General features: G+C 39.4%; 2 protein-coding genes across 3 annotated transcripts in view; one reads left to right on the plus strand and one right to left on the minus strand.

The window, feature by feature from the left end:
* LOC105562817 overlaps positions 1-7477 on the plus strand; it is a 32254-nt gene extending 24777 nt beyond the window's left edge. For both annotated transcript variants that reach the window (XM_012013906.1, XM_012013907.1), the window contains 3 exons: positions 3625-3710; positions 3880-4004; positions 4887-7477. In XM_012013906.1, the coding sequence (XP_011869296.1) occupies positions 3625-3710; positions 3880-4004; positions 4887-5561 (886 nt within the window). In that variant the 3' untranslated portion in view covers positions 5562-7477. The remainder of the gene's footprint in view (positions 1-3624; positions 3711-3879; positions 4005-4886) is intronic.
* A 3146-nt stretch (positions 7478-10623) lies between these two features.
* Positions 10624-13256, minus strand: LOC105562818 (adrenodoxin-like). Its single transcript, XM_012013908.1, has 4 exons — positions 12664-13256; positions 11555-11667; positions 11331-11463; positions 10624-10946 (listed from the first exon to the last, which is right to left on the minus strand). The coding sequence occupies exons 1-4, from the start codon at positions 12789-12791 to the stop codon at positions 10853-10855; spliced, it is 468 nt and encodes a 155-aa protein (XP_011869298.1). The 5' UTR covers positions 12792-13256; the 3' UTR covers positions 10624-10852.
* Between the last annotated feature and the right edge of the window lie 464 nt (positions 13257-13720).

Raw genomic sequence — 13720 nt, forward strand, 5'->3', positions numbered from 1 at the left:
CGATATGTAAGAATAGGGGCGAGCAAACGGCCGCGGTGTGTGTTACAAACTGCTCTTTCATGCGAAAGATTTCCATTATGTAAAAGTAGATGCCAGGAATGTATAATCCTGTGCTCATCGTCTGTGCACAACAATGCCATTCAACAGTTAGCACGTGCGAAAATACATATGTACGTCTTGCGCTTTTGCTTTTGCAAAGGAGAAAATTACTGCTCTTTCAGACATTCAAATTGTAACGTCGGATGAAAATGCCTTTCCTTGAAGACTCGTGGCATTTTCTAATGCCAGTTTTTAACCGTTTCTCTGATCTTGACTTGATTAACAGATCTGACCTTTCCGGGCTCATTTTCAACTCCAAAAGTATCTCACTTTCATTCATGGCAACGATACGATCAGCAAATATTATAAGATTATCATAAATTTATTATCTTTAATAAGATCCGCGAATTAATCTCGGACAAATGTGTGAAACGTAACGTTACGTTACGTTACTAGATTACTAGATTACTGTACTCTTTCGCCGTCATTTCGATGAAAGAGAAAAGTCTCCGTTTGTCTGCTCGACTGGTACATAACGGGTAAAAGTTGCAGCCGTTGGCGCGTGATTTGTCACTCTCGGTGCTCCGGAGTCCGGAGTGACTCGCTTCTATCGGCACTCAACAAAACCCCCGTTGATCTCGCGTATTAAGCAGGAAGACGCGTTGCTTTGATTCGGTACGTTCATTCATGGCCGGTGAGAGATGCACAAACGTGACGACAACGACGGCACGACGAGGGCCCGACAAAAGCGTCCGCGCCTATTCAACTTGGACTCGTATAATTTCGTCGTGCGCGAGAGAGAGAGAGAGAGAGAGAGAGAGAGAGAGAGAGAGAGAGAGAGAGAGAGAGAAAAAAGAGAGGCACGAATGATGAATGTGAAGGCGCGAACGATACGTCGCGGTTCGAAGTCGAGAAGTGGAGTCTCGAGGTAACACATTGCGGACAATGACGAAAACGAAAATTTGTCGGCGACTTGGGTATAGCTCGACACTAAATTACACGTATATTTAATAAACCAAGGGGAATTTGTTTTCGAGTCCACGAGCACTTGCCTTTTTATCCTTTGACCCTTACATTTAACTTATTAGCCAATCAATTTATTTATTTAACTTATTATTTTATCCCTTTGACTGTTTCTTTTACTTCTACTCTTAATTTATTAATTTATTATACTTAACTTATTACACTATCTTATTCATTTGACTGGTTTTTAACTTTTACTCCTGATTTATTAATTTAGTAATTTATCTAACGACAAAAATGTCTAATCATTCACCTGTGACAATTCCAGATATGATATTATGAATTTGCTACCACAGACTCATGAATCCATTCTGTTTCGGCACAAAATGTTCAGTCAACTTTAGGTAATTTTCGTCCATATATATTTTTATACCATACACGTTAGAACACTGGCCGTTTAATGTCGAATAAAAAGCTTGATTATCATTTTAAAGAATGTAAAAAGATACAATAAGATAATAAGACAAAGTAATGGCCACTAGTAGGCATTGTGCATGATTTTGGTCAGCGTTCACCTTTGTGCTATCTGGGAATTAACTACAAATGATTAAATAATAGCTCTCGCCGGTAAAATACAGCATTTACGGCGCATATGTCTCGGATGTCGTAGCTTCGACAGGATTTCTCCCATCCTTTTCGTACCGAAACGTGTTTCTCCGCAAAGCTCACGAATCTTCGTCTGCGTGCTGTTTCTAAATAAGCGTCATCTATAAGGTGCAATGAGGAATTCCCACGCAGCCGTTGCTGCCGCCCTTCGGGGTCAACGATCTCTTTGGATACACGAGCGGGTCATGCGAAGCGATTAGAACTACTATTGTTCGAGACTTCTAGTACAGTGGTAATTTATTTCTGGGAGTAAGCCACCGCGCGCGCGTTGTGATAAATTACCGGAACTATAATTAACGTTTGGCGAAGACAATTTCAATTACCCTTGCACTTGACGTCTTCTTTTTATATTTTATACACACAGGATGTTTCAGCGAATAAGTAAAAAGCGAACATAGCTTTCGATACTTGAAATTTACGCGAGACATTCGTGTGAATAATTGTCCAGCTTTTTAGTCTGATGTCTCCCCATATCCATACCGGAAATGATGTGCCTGTCGCGATAAATGTAAATTATATTCAATTATCAACTCTCAGATAATTCATTGAAATTTTGCTTGAACGCGGCATTATCGAGAAGATATAATACTATAGTAATCCTAATTCGTGGATCTAATCCGAGAGAGAGAGAGAGAGAGTTAAAGGTGGCCTTTAAATAATAATCCTTATCGTTACGCACGCCACGGAGGAGCATTGTGGCCGGCGTTTTATTTATGGAGAACCTAAGATGATTACGACGAGGGCACGCCTAACTGCAGCGTGGCACCGACGTATGAGAGATTAGTTGCGCCACAAAAACGCCTACTGGTCCCGCGTTTACGTCGGGACCATAAATCCATTTGACGCGTCCGACTCTCTTTCGAGATGGGAGCGCGCTCGAACGCGCGCGACAGAGCGGGCCGAAGACGAGAGAGAGAGAGAAAAAAAAAGCGTGGGTTATCTGTAGAGAGTGCGCGTATACCGTTATGCACCGATCGTATCGCTGCACTTTCGCGATTATGCAATATTTGCCGAGGAGCAGAATATTTTGACTTACGGCCTTTGTACTCCGAAGCCGAGGTACTCCAAAGGCATTCCCGTTCTGCTCCCCTCACGGTTTTTGCGTCGGCGCAACAAATTTGCGCAGCATTCAATCAGTCGCGAGGTTCTTGAAGATTGAAAATAAATATGTAAAGGCCGACGTGCGTTTTTAAAATGGTAACGACGTAATGTGCTCTCCTTGACACGAGTTATTTGTGAAAAGAATTTACTGTTCGTCTTACGTTTTATGTCATTTTGGGGCGCGTATTTAATATTCCAACAGCAGATATATTAACGCCAGTCGAGAAATTAAGAGATACAATTAAGCGTGGAAACGACCTTACTGGCACTTCTTTATTCTATTATAACTTTACAACGTTTCGGCCAGTGATACTGGTCCTCTTCAGGTAACGAACTTACATGAGTACCCGCAAATGTCTGAAGAAACCGAAAAAGTTATGTATATGGTCTTGCGTAGCAAGAGATCGAAATAACAATTACGTTGTTTTATATATGTAATAAATTAAAACAAATAGAAACTTACAAGTTCGCCAAACTTAAAGGTGTGAAATTATGTCAAACGATAGAGACATCGCTGTATAATATCCATTCGGCGTTAGAACCTAGAATGGACGGTAAATGACAGATGTCAAGTGCGAAAGTCGTAGGAAAAATGAAATGAAATTAAAAAAAGTTTACTATATTAATCGCGAAAAGGATGTATCTCGCTCGATCCGCGGAGAATCGAATTCTTATCCGAGACGCATCGCGTGTCGACGTGAATTGAGATTCGGTCGGTCCTGAGGCCGCGCGAGGCGTCTCCGTGAATCATAATTGCCGATGAAACGGCAACGAAAACGTGCGCTTTTATAACTCGGCCCAATTATCACGGACTCGCGAAACTCACCGTCGCTCCGCGACTCTTGTCTGTTTCAGGAGTAACAAGTACCTGCAAAAATCGTCCATCAGCCGCGTGTGCGCCGTCGGGGGTTTCTTCATTAGCATCCCCGTCTTCTTAACTGGTAAGAACGAAGCGCTTCTTTTCAGACCTGGCTTCACCAAGCGTCGCTTAACTGGAATCTTGGTTGAATCCATGTTTGTCTCTTTCTAAAGTAACAATTGGAAAGGGACTGTGCACGAACTAAGCTAAGCTTTCGCTGCAATAAATAAATCCTGCATCGTGATCCGCAGGTATGATCCTGTACACGTTCATCCAGTTCCATTCGACACCGGCGATCGTCACGTCGGTCTTCATCGGCCTCGGCATCGTGTTCTGCGGATGCGCCATGGTCCACAACGTCTTCGTATGGCAGAAAGTGAGTGCGCCCTTTTTTTTACGCCTCTCCCGTCTTCCGCCCGCTTTCCTCCCCCTTCGTCCGACCTAACGGCGTGCGAATTTTGTTGGATCGTACGCGGATCTCCGTCGCGGCCAGCTCGCCACTTTATTTTGTCGTGTTTCACTACGCGCCGATGCACCGGCCTGCGTCTCCTTCCCTCTACGCCCTTAATCTCGCCCCGCCGTGCCTTATTAGCATATCCCGCAACGGTCGATGTCATTATCACGCTATTATTTACGTCGGTGATCATTCTACCGTGTAATTCGATTCCAAACTGGATCTGTACGCAGGATGTCGTGCGTGCGTGTATGCGTTAAGCGGCCGGTGGGTGCGAACGGACGTGTCCGCCGTCAAGTTTTTGCCCCGCGGAAAAAAGAGCCGATAACAGTACAGCTCTTCTACCTAACGTTCGTGCGATTCTGGGACGATACTTCGATTCGCATTACGTAATTGTGTGATTAAGCGGAAGATTTTTGTGTAACTGCGACCGCCGCGGCACCCCGTCGCGTCTCTCCGCGATAAACTTCGCCGACACTTCGCCGCTACATAAATTGCACGACGGAGAGGATATGTTTCTTCCGCAATGCCTTCAGCATTACGACCAACATTTTCCTAATATTCCCCTATATGCTTGCCCACTCTTTTATCTCATTTGGATTACTTGATATCATATTCGGAAGCGTGTTTGGAATCAGATAACGGCGTTTAAGTACCTAAATAATAATTTTATGGAACGACATGAAGCAACAGTTTCACGAAACATGATGGATTTCCATATTCTCCAGATTCTCTCGTACTCTTTCTCCCTTATCTAAATAAAGCAAAATATTTAACGGAATTCTCTCTCTTTGCAATTCGCAGGAGAAGACGAATGCGGTAAAGGCGTTTGCCCGCGAGCAATGCGAGGTCGCGGCCCAGCTGCAGCGACAGCAGCAGCTGCAGCATCATCAGCCGCATCAGCAGGTACACTCGCAGCATCAATCGCACCAGCATCATCAGCAGCAGCAGCAACATCACCATCATCATCAGCAGCTGCAACTGCGGCCGACGCTGCACATGGGCTCGAAGATCGGTAGCGGCGGCCCGATCGGTCATTCGACCGTCAGTCTGGCCCAGCTTAGTCGCGGCCTTCACCATTCTTATCAGCATCATCCTCACCAGCATCATTCTCATCAACAGCGGCACGTGTCCTCCATGTCGCCGCCGTTGTTGCTGTCGTCGCCGCATGCCGCATCGCAGCACAATCACCTGACGCATCGCGGCGGTATCGCTGTCGCCGCCGCCGCCGCCGCTGCTGCTGCTGCTGCCGCCGCCTCTGTCGCCGTCACCGCCACACCACCAACGACGCCCGGCGACCGGTCGCCACCGAGTCCCAACGGCGGCGGTGGCGGCGGCGGCAGCGGCAAGCTCAACAGGTCGCAGCACTTGCCGCGCGAGACCAGCGGCAGCGTGAGCCCCGGCCTGCCGGCGGCCACGCTCGATCTGAGCAGTGCCGCTACCACCAACAGCCCGCACGAATTGTCGACTCTCGTTTAGGAACCTTAAGGGGCCGGTGGAAGGACCCGAAGACAAAAATCGGAGAATCTGTTCGGAACTTCTATTCCTTTGATCAACGAAAGAGATTATCTCCCGGATCGTCTCAAGTCGATATTTATTATAAGAAATAGATCTAAACTTATTTAGAAACAAATTCTTCAATAGATATTGCCTAAAAACAAGGGACCAAAAATTGTTAAGGCTGTCGCTGTTTATCTCACGTTGTTATTATTGCGTCATGTTGTAACATTATCGGCATGTTATCGCGTTATCATTGCGGCGTCACTTAGCATTTATCCTTTCCTTTGATGATATAGTATTCCTAGATGTTGACAAAGGCCGATGAGAAGTTATTTACCAGAATATCCGCATCGCTTCGATAACGATATATTATCGCGAGTCTTTTGCTTACCGCATATATAATATTTATGAAGCCTTGAAGAATATTTATGAATCTCGGCGATTATTGAAAACACCGTTCAGTTTTGCTGCTAAACAACTTATTCCAGATTAAATAACTAAGGAGAGAATAATTTCAATGAATTTTTGCACGCAAAAGCGTGAAACAAAGGTGATTCAATTGAATTTATTTCCTTAATTTAAGATAATAGCTAATCGCAATGCATTTTTCTTTAATTTACTTTTTATAATCTTACATTGCTGGACACAACTTTTTAAGACAACTTTAATGATAGATTTTATCGAAATTACCATTGCTATAGAAATTACGCAGGACGATCCAGAATAATGTTTTTTAGCCGCTATTACTAGTTTGAAGGTGATATTTCAAGAATGTCGAAGAATTCCATTGGAATTTATTTCATCAGTATCTTTGTTTGTCTATCCTCCATGCTATTCCGGCAATTGACGACCTTGGAATTTATACTCTCAAAGCCACTGACCATGTTTATAGCCCGGATCGTTAAACCAGTATTACTCGAGTCATAAGGTTTTTTTTTATTTCTCTCCCGTCGGGGTGCATAGTTCTCTTGTATAGTCAAAGTCGGAACTGTCTTAATCCTGCTAGTATTGTAGCTAACATGATTTAATGATTGGTCAATAGCGCTACTTCTTGTTGGCCTTGATGAGCTACATATTTCTTGTTTATCGCTAATTACAATTTTCTCAGGCAGGTTCCGCTTGCTTGAATTTTTTATCGATGCGTTCGGGGATACCGTATGCATATAAATGTTTACATATACTTATTGTACATACTGTTCTCAGAGATTTTACGCCACGTTGCTGCAATGCGACAATCATTTCGATTCCCCGAACGAAACTTGCCGATTTATGCTTTATTTACGACTGGTATATCCTGCTATAACCGAGAGCAGCAGCAACAGGTTCCTGTTGCGTAACGTCGACAAAAAAAGAATTCCTCTTACCGAATACGTGCTACATTTCGCTCTTCGTAAGTATCCTTTCTGGTTAACACGACATTCAGTATCGGACAATCAAAAATTCGTGCAGTTTCCAATGATAAGAATAAAACTTTAATTTTTTGCCTTTTACAAACAGATTTTTATTTAAAAACATATTTAAAATAATTTTTTATATTAGATATAATTTATCAAAACACTGCACAGAATTGTATCTTCATGCTTTTCGAGTCCCGAGTACTACGATTGAAATATTCAACAGTGTACGTACTTTCGAAGCCTCAGAGATCCTCGACGAAATGAGAAATTGGCACGAATGTGAATCTTGCCATGTGTTTTTTTTTCAATTAATATTATTATTATTTGTACTTATCTCTTGCAGAATCTCTAGTCCTAGATTATTTTCGTTCGCATGTGTGCGTGAAAGCATAAGAGTTTAGAATTCCGGTTATTGTATAATTACGCAGCTGATTGTTAGCGAATACGGTTGCTTGCACTAGTGAGCACTGAGTGCACACTAAGGCCTGTTTATAATCAATTTTTATATTTAATTTTGTGTTAAATATATGTTCAAGGAGTATTTAGTCAAAAAAATGATCCGTATGGATGACATACAGATCATTTTACTAGTTGAGAAATATTTCAAGAGATATTTAAGACGATCTTTAAATATAAGAATTGACTGTAAACAAGCCTTAGTGTGCACCCAGTGCGCACTAGTACAAGCAACCGAATTCGCCGAGACAATTAATAAAATGCTTGTAATTTAATGAACTCGACGCAAATCAGATTTCTTTTCCCAATGATATTACTGTGTGTATGCGATGTAAACATTACTAGAAATTAATCAAAATTGAGCATTATAAAAGTCAAAAACTTAGCCAGTTGCTTGGCTCAATTTTTTGGTACTTTTAACTATAAGCGATTTTTGGCGACTGTTTGATACATATACTAAAGTGTACCAGAGTGTACACTCTGTGAATACCGCTAAAGATATTCAATAAGAAAATTTCATTTAATAAAATTAAGTTTTTTATCGGAATAACTTGAACTTAACGGCTATTTCAGGTGTAAAGGCATTCATGACGCCGAGTGTACACTCTGGTACACTTTGGTATATGTACCAAACAGTCGCCAAAAATCGCCTTAATGCGATAATCGTGTATGAAATATGTAAATCCTGTTGTCTATTGTGCGAATTTCAATAGATCAACATTCGTATAAGAATAGAGCATTGAATTCTATTGTTCTAACGCTCGTACGATTGCACAAATCGTAAATCCAATTGTTCACCCTGCACGTTCATTAATCTATCAAGTGAAAAAAGAAAACAATTGAACGAGTTCTTCAAATTTCAAGCCGCCGAATGTGTGATGTACGATTTACAAATCAAATATTGCGATTTCGTTTCCTTTATACGTCCGTGCGTTTTAATATTTAAAGGTACTAAGCTATAAAGCCGCTTATGAGTTTATAATTTAAGCGCATTTAGGATTATATTTATAATTTTATATCGTTACTATGTGGTCGTGAAGGATTCACACGTTAAAAGAGATCGTAGCTCCAGTACTTAAACATAATTGTAGAATACTTACAACGCGAGAAATTTTATTTTTTTATCACAATTTTTTTTCTTCGAAGCCACAAAAACAATTCTTGGCACTCAACTTTCGCGCTTATCAAACGCAAAAATATATCAAGTCGTCATTTCATATAGTTTAGTAATGATCTGAGAAACATCTTCCTGAACGTTAAAAAAATATATTTATAATAGCTGCATATTTGAGGATGCATATACAACAGTTTTTATGAATTTAGAACATATCTTTTTATTTTCGATTTGTATTAATAATGTTCATATCCTTGCGATATATGTATATACTAATCGCGTTATGTAGTCTATTCAGAATCTAACTTCCAATGCAATTGAAAAAAAGAGAAAGCCTAGAGAATTTGCGTCGTTTATGGTATATTGCATAGAATCATAATGCAAATCATGTGGTAACGACTTATGTAAAGACGTTTCATGGGTATGACATAACATATACTTACGTTATATTACTACTAATACGGTAAAAGTTCCATATTCGATTACGTGTTCTCGAAAACTATCCCGTATATTTTTTCTTTGCGTAATCACGATATCAAAATACGGAATACTTGGATGTTACGACTACGCGTTAAAAAGAAACAAAAAACGAACAAAAAAGATTTGGATAAAAAAGGTATATCATCAAAATGGAGAACATTTTTTCCATTAATTTTATTTTAAAACAAAAATCACAGATAACTTTTGGAACTATCTAAAAACATTAAAAATAAATTTTTTATCCGGTATTCCCAGATATCTTTATTGCCTCTTTTGTAAATAATCGAATTTCAAATCCGTAAACACGAAAGCTGATATTAACGAAAATGAGTTACTGGCAAAGTAAAAGAATGCGCGAAAATGGAGCTTCTACAAATGTATTCTGCAATTTTATTTACAGTCTTGTCGAATACTTAAATACAAAAATGCTTTGAAATCTCTTATTGTGACATTATATCTAAATTCCTTATTTATAGATTATCTTATATATATATTTTTTTTATCAAGTATAATATATAATCATTGAATCAATTTATTTAAAGAATATTAATATTAGCAACTTGGTTTTTATAAATTTAATTAGAAATTCGAAATACGATGATTTTAATGAACTATTCTGACATTTAAGTGAATCGAGAAACAACTCGAGCAAATATACATGTACATAACGCAAGAATATATGAGATATATTCTAGAGATGTAATTTAAATGGGCAGGGTAAGAAATTGAAAATATGTAAATTGCCTAATAATATACATGTATACACCTTACCGCGTTTGTAAGTAGTGTAGTAATAATGCATTTACAGGTAGTGAAGCATGTAATAATTTAATCATGTGAGTAAGTTATTTGTCGGGTTCATATATAACGCACATAGTACAAAAGTGTTTTAGCTTTATGTACTGATAGTTACGTAATAACAGTAGATGTATTTGGTATGTAATTAAAAAATGAAAAAATAAATTATTCTAGATATATATTGCGAATGAAGCTGTACGTTATCTCAGTCGTAATATAAATGTGATTCACATTGTTCTAAATGATTTAAGTATATTTCCATCGGTTTATTGAAAATTTGAAATATATTCACGCGAACGTTGGGTAACAGTAGAGTAATATTCCCTACATATGAAGCTCTCGTCAGCATACATACACATCTTTTTTTGTTATTAATTTGTCCTGAAGATATATATTTTTCGTTGATAATTAACGTAGCCACGTAAATGGTTAATTTGCAAAACTTATGACTTTTCTATGACCTCTTTCGTGATTAGATTAAAATACGCTTGCACTCGGTTCGATGTTTCAATATATTATTACACCCGTATGACACAAAAGCAAAGATGATAGCGTAAACGTAAACTCAGCAACAATATTTTGCAAGTAAAATTTGATAAGCGTTTGATTCTCGGAAAAGGATCTGCACTCAATTTCTAGATTATAAGTGCATTAAATAAAAGAATCAGAGTCCATTTTAAAAAGTTATAAATTAAAAAATTTTATTGTTCTTTCGTCGCTGATATCTTTAATAAAAATATGATTTTATATTTTTCTGTACAAAGTATGTTAACATTTTATACGATATATAAATATAAATATATATAATATTTATATTTATATATTGCATTGTGCACCATAATATATACAATTTAAAAAATTGCGTCTGTACAACATTTCTTGCATACTTAGATCCGAATATAATTTTTTACTACTATATACAAATTGCATTTATATCAGAAAAAAAATATTGGATTGAATTAAGCTACTTATAAATTTCGGCCTAAAATTATCTAAGCGCCGATTGAACACGGTTTCTTGAGTTATCATGTTTGCCTCGCATCGTTAATGGTAGTTGGTACTCTCACCTCAATGCCGTCTAGGCTTTCAGTCATTGTTATCTGGCATCCCAATCTTGAGCTAAAATTAGATACATGTATTTAAAATAGCGACGATTATAAAAAATATATCCACAAAGTATGATAAATAATAAAATTAATTAAATAATCCGTGAGAAATCTTAAAAGGTAAACATATAATGGAACCAGAAAAGGAGACTGAGATGATCGATTTGAATATCAAATCAAACGATGTTCTGTGAGGGACAGTTCTACTTGAAGTAAATTTTATTCAAAATCCCACAGGGACATAGGTAGGGAAAGCTAATTCATGAATAAATGTAAAAGATATTACAAAGTGAGATTCGGAGAACGTGTCTCTCCCGTATAGAGCTTTTATTAGCCCACAAAACTTTTTTCAACTAGCAAGATAGAGTACAATCTAAATAAAGCTTGAAACACATACGTGTCACCTCGCTCGAACGCCAATTCCAGCATATCCAGTTCTTCGTCCGTAGGTTCGTCCGGAAGACTGTCGAATACTTCTTTAGGAAAAATTAAATGACAAGTGCTGCATGTCAGTGTCCCTTCGCAAGCGCCTGCGTTTAAGTTGGAAAATACACTCGTCTCGTCAAATTTGCGCATAATTATTAAGGACAAGAATGTCTCATAGATACAAAATGTTCATACCGTAACCATCCAAGTCGATGTCATTATTTACAACGATATCTAAAATACTATCACCGACTTTCCCCTTCGCCTTTATCCTCTCTCCATTGGCTTTAACAAACGTTATAGAGACCCTGAATGAAATATACACGGTATTTATTTTTTTGTATTGACCATCAGCAATAAGATGCAAATTTTAATTAACCGTTTATAAGTTGCTAAAGTTATATGCTCATTTAAGCATATTTAAAAGATTTCTCGCGATACTGGTAGTCCTTTTTTGGTAGCAGCTTTCACGATAGAAATATCTTTTTTTGGTGCAGCTTTCACGAGACACCTCTTGTTTTCAAAGCATGAAAGTTGTTAATGACATTTAACAGCACTAATGTTACTAATTATTTTGACGCTATATCTGGTGTCAAGTAGAAGGTGGCCCGGTTTCTCATTTTCTGGTTAGCTGTTAACCAGAAAATGAAAAACCAGGCCTAAGAGTGACTTCGACCAAAGTCTGATTATCAGCAATTAAATTAAGCACTCATCGTGCGGTATTCCATTAACATAGACGGAATTGTCGAGTTTTTTGGTTGCCCAACACGCGAGACGAATTGCTATTAGAAATTTCACTGTGAACCGTCAACCTGATCACCGATTAAGTCAATTCGAATTTGATCAAAGTTGTCTAAAATTTCAAACACCCCCACCGAGGAAATAGAGGGCGCGGATGTATCCCCGTTTATATTTTGAAGGTGGCTTGGGGGCCACCATATTCAGGGACGCCCGTGCATCCCAGAAAATTGTTGAGATTTTGAAAAGATTGCGATTTACCCAAAAAATGTAACTATTCAAGAAAACGATAATGATCTTTGCGACTTGGAGGGATATCGCAATGTAAAGTGCGAACTCAAAACCGCGCGAATTTCCTGCATCAATAATATAAATATATAAATATATTTATGGACGGACATTCCGTATATGTGTATACACTGTAGATATATGTGTGTATGTAAATATTGCATGTATACAATCTAAAAAATTCGTTTATCTTGCACCATTTCGCGCTTTCTTTCTAAATAAAGGTTCCGCATTCTCCACGCGAGGAAATGACCAATGCTCGAATCTCTTGTACTCACTCTTTGCTCTTGGAGAGCGGTTGCATGGTAGACACGGTTCTCGCGAGGGCCGCCTGACTGGACATCCACTTAGACGAATAATTCGTCCCCAAGAGCAAGAACGGCCGCAGTCCTCGTATTAGTGCCATTGTTCTGTGTCACGTATCAGCTGGTTTCACGTGGACGTGCGAGCGTTTTATTCGGGACACCACGCGCCGCCGAAAATGAGGTTCGTTGTAATAGAGAGGCTACGCTGGAAGCACGATTAATCCGCGTTTGATAAGTCCTTGGCTGAGAACTCGCCAATCGTGAAAGCAATGAACTTGCACGTTGTGCAATACGTTGTGACACGTTGCAGCACGTCTCAGCTTCTCCCGGTTCCCACGCGTGATTACGCCGTAGCTGAGTCTCAGCGAGTTAACCTGAGAGCACCCCTCACCACATCCTCACCATCAGCCACCGTGGATACAAAGGCTTTCGTCTGGAAGCACTGGTTCTAACGATCGCAACGGTTGAATGTGGACGATTATGACAATCATCAAACGCTCGGCGTCACTCGACGACTGACTGATTCTCCCGTATCTGACATCGCGACCAAGTACCAGCGATTGGGGAACACGAGTGTCTCCGGAGTGACCTCTGTACGCATGCGCGAGCTACGTCACTGAACACGTAATCAGTTTCACAACTCGTAAAGTGATGTGCTTTGCGAGCATTTTTATCTTTTTTCCCGTCTCTCGGGGCCCCGTGATAAATTATCGCTTTTACTATATATTACTTATATATGTTAACAAAGTTTCCGGTTAATGACATATGTATAGCAGGCCTGCGGCCGGTTTGCACGTTTCGGCTGATGTTACCTACCGTCGTTCCCACTCCTCGTCTTTAACATTTACGCTCGTGAAGACGTCCCGCAGGGAGGACTCATACGCGCAATTTTTGGGAGATAACGGGTCCACGGAGTTTTTAACTGTGGACATACACAACTTACACATTGCGCGCGCAACGATATCATCATCAAGTGCCACCTCTTTGCTGATCATGTTCTCCTGATACTTTGTGAGTTTTCGAGATTTTT

This window comes from Vollenhovia emeryi, unplaced genomic scaffold (assembly GCF_000949405.1).
Source record: "Vollenhovia emeryi isolate VEMERY1.0 unplaced genomic scaffold, V.emery_V1.0 DF939183.1, whole genome shotgun sequence".
Classification (NCBI taxonomy): domain Eukaryota; kingdom Metazoa; phylum Arthropoda; class Insecta; order Hymenoptera; family Formicidae; genus Vollenhovia; species Vollenhovia emeryi.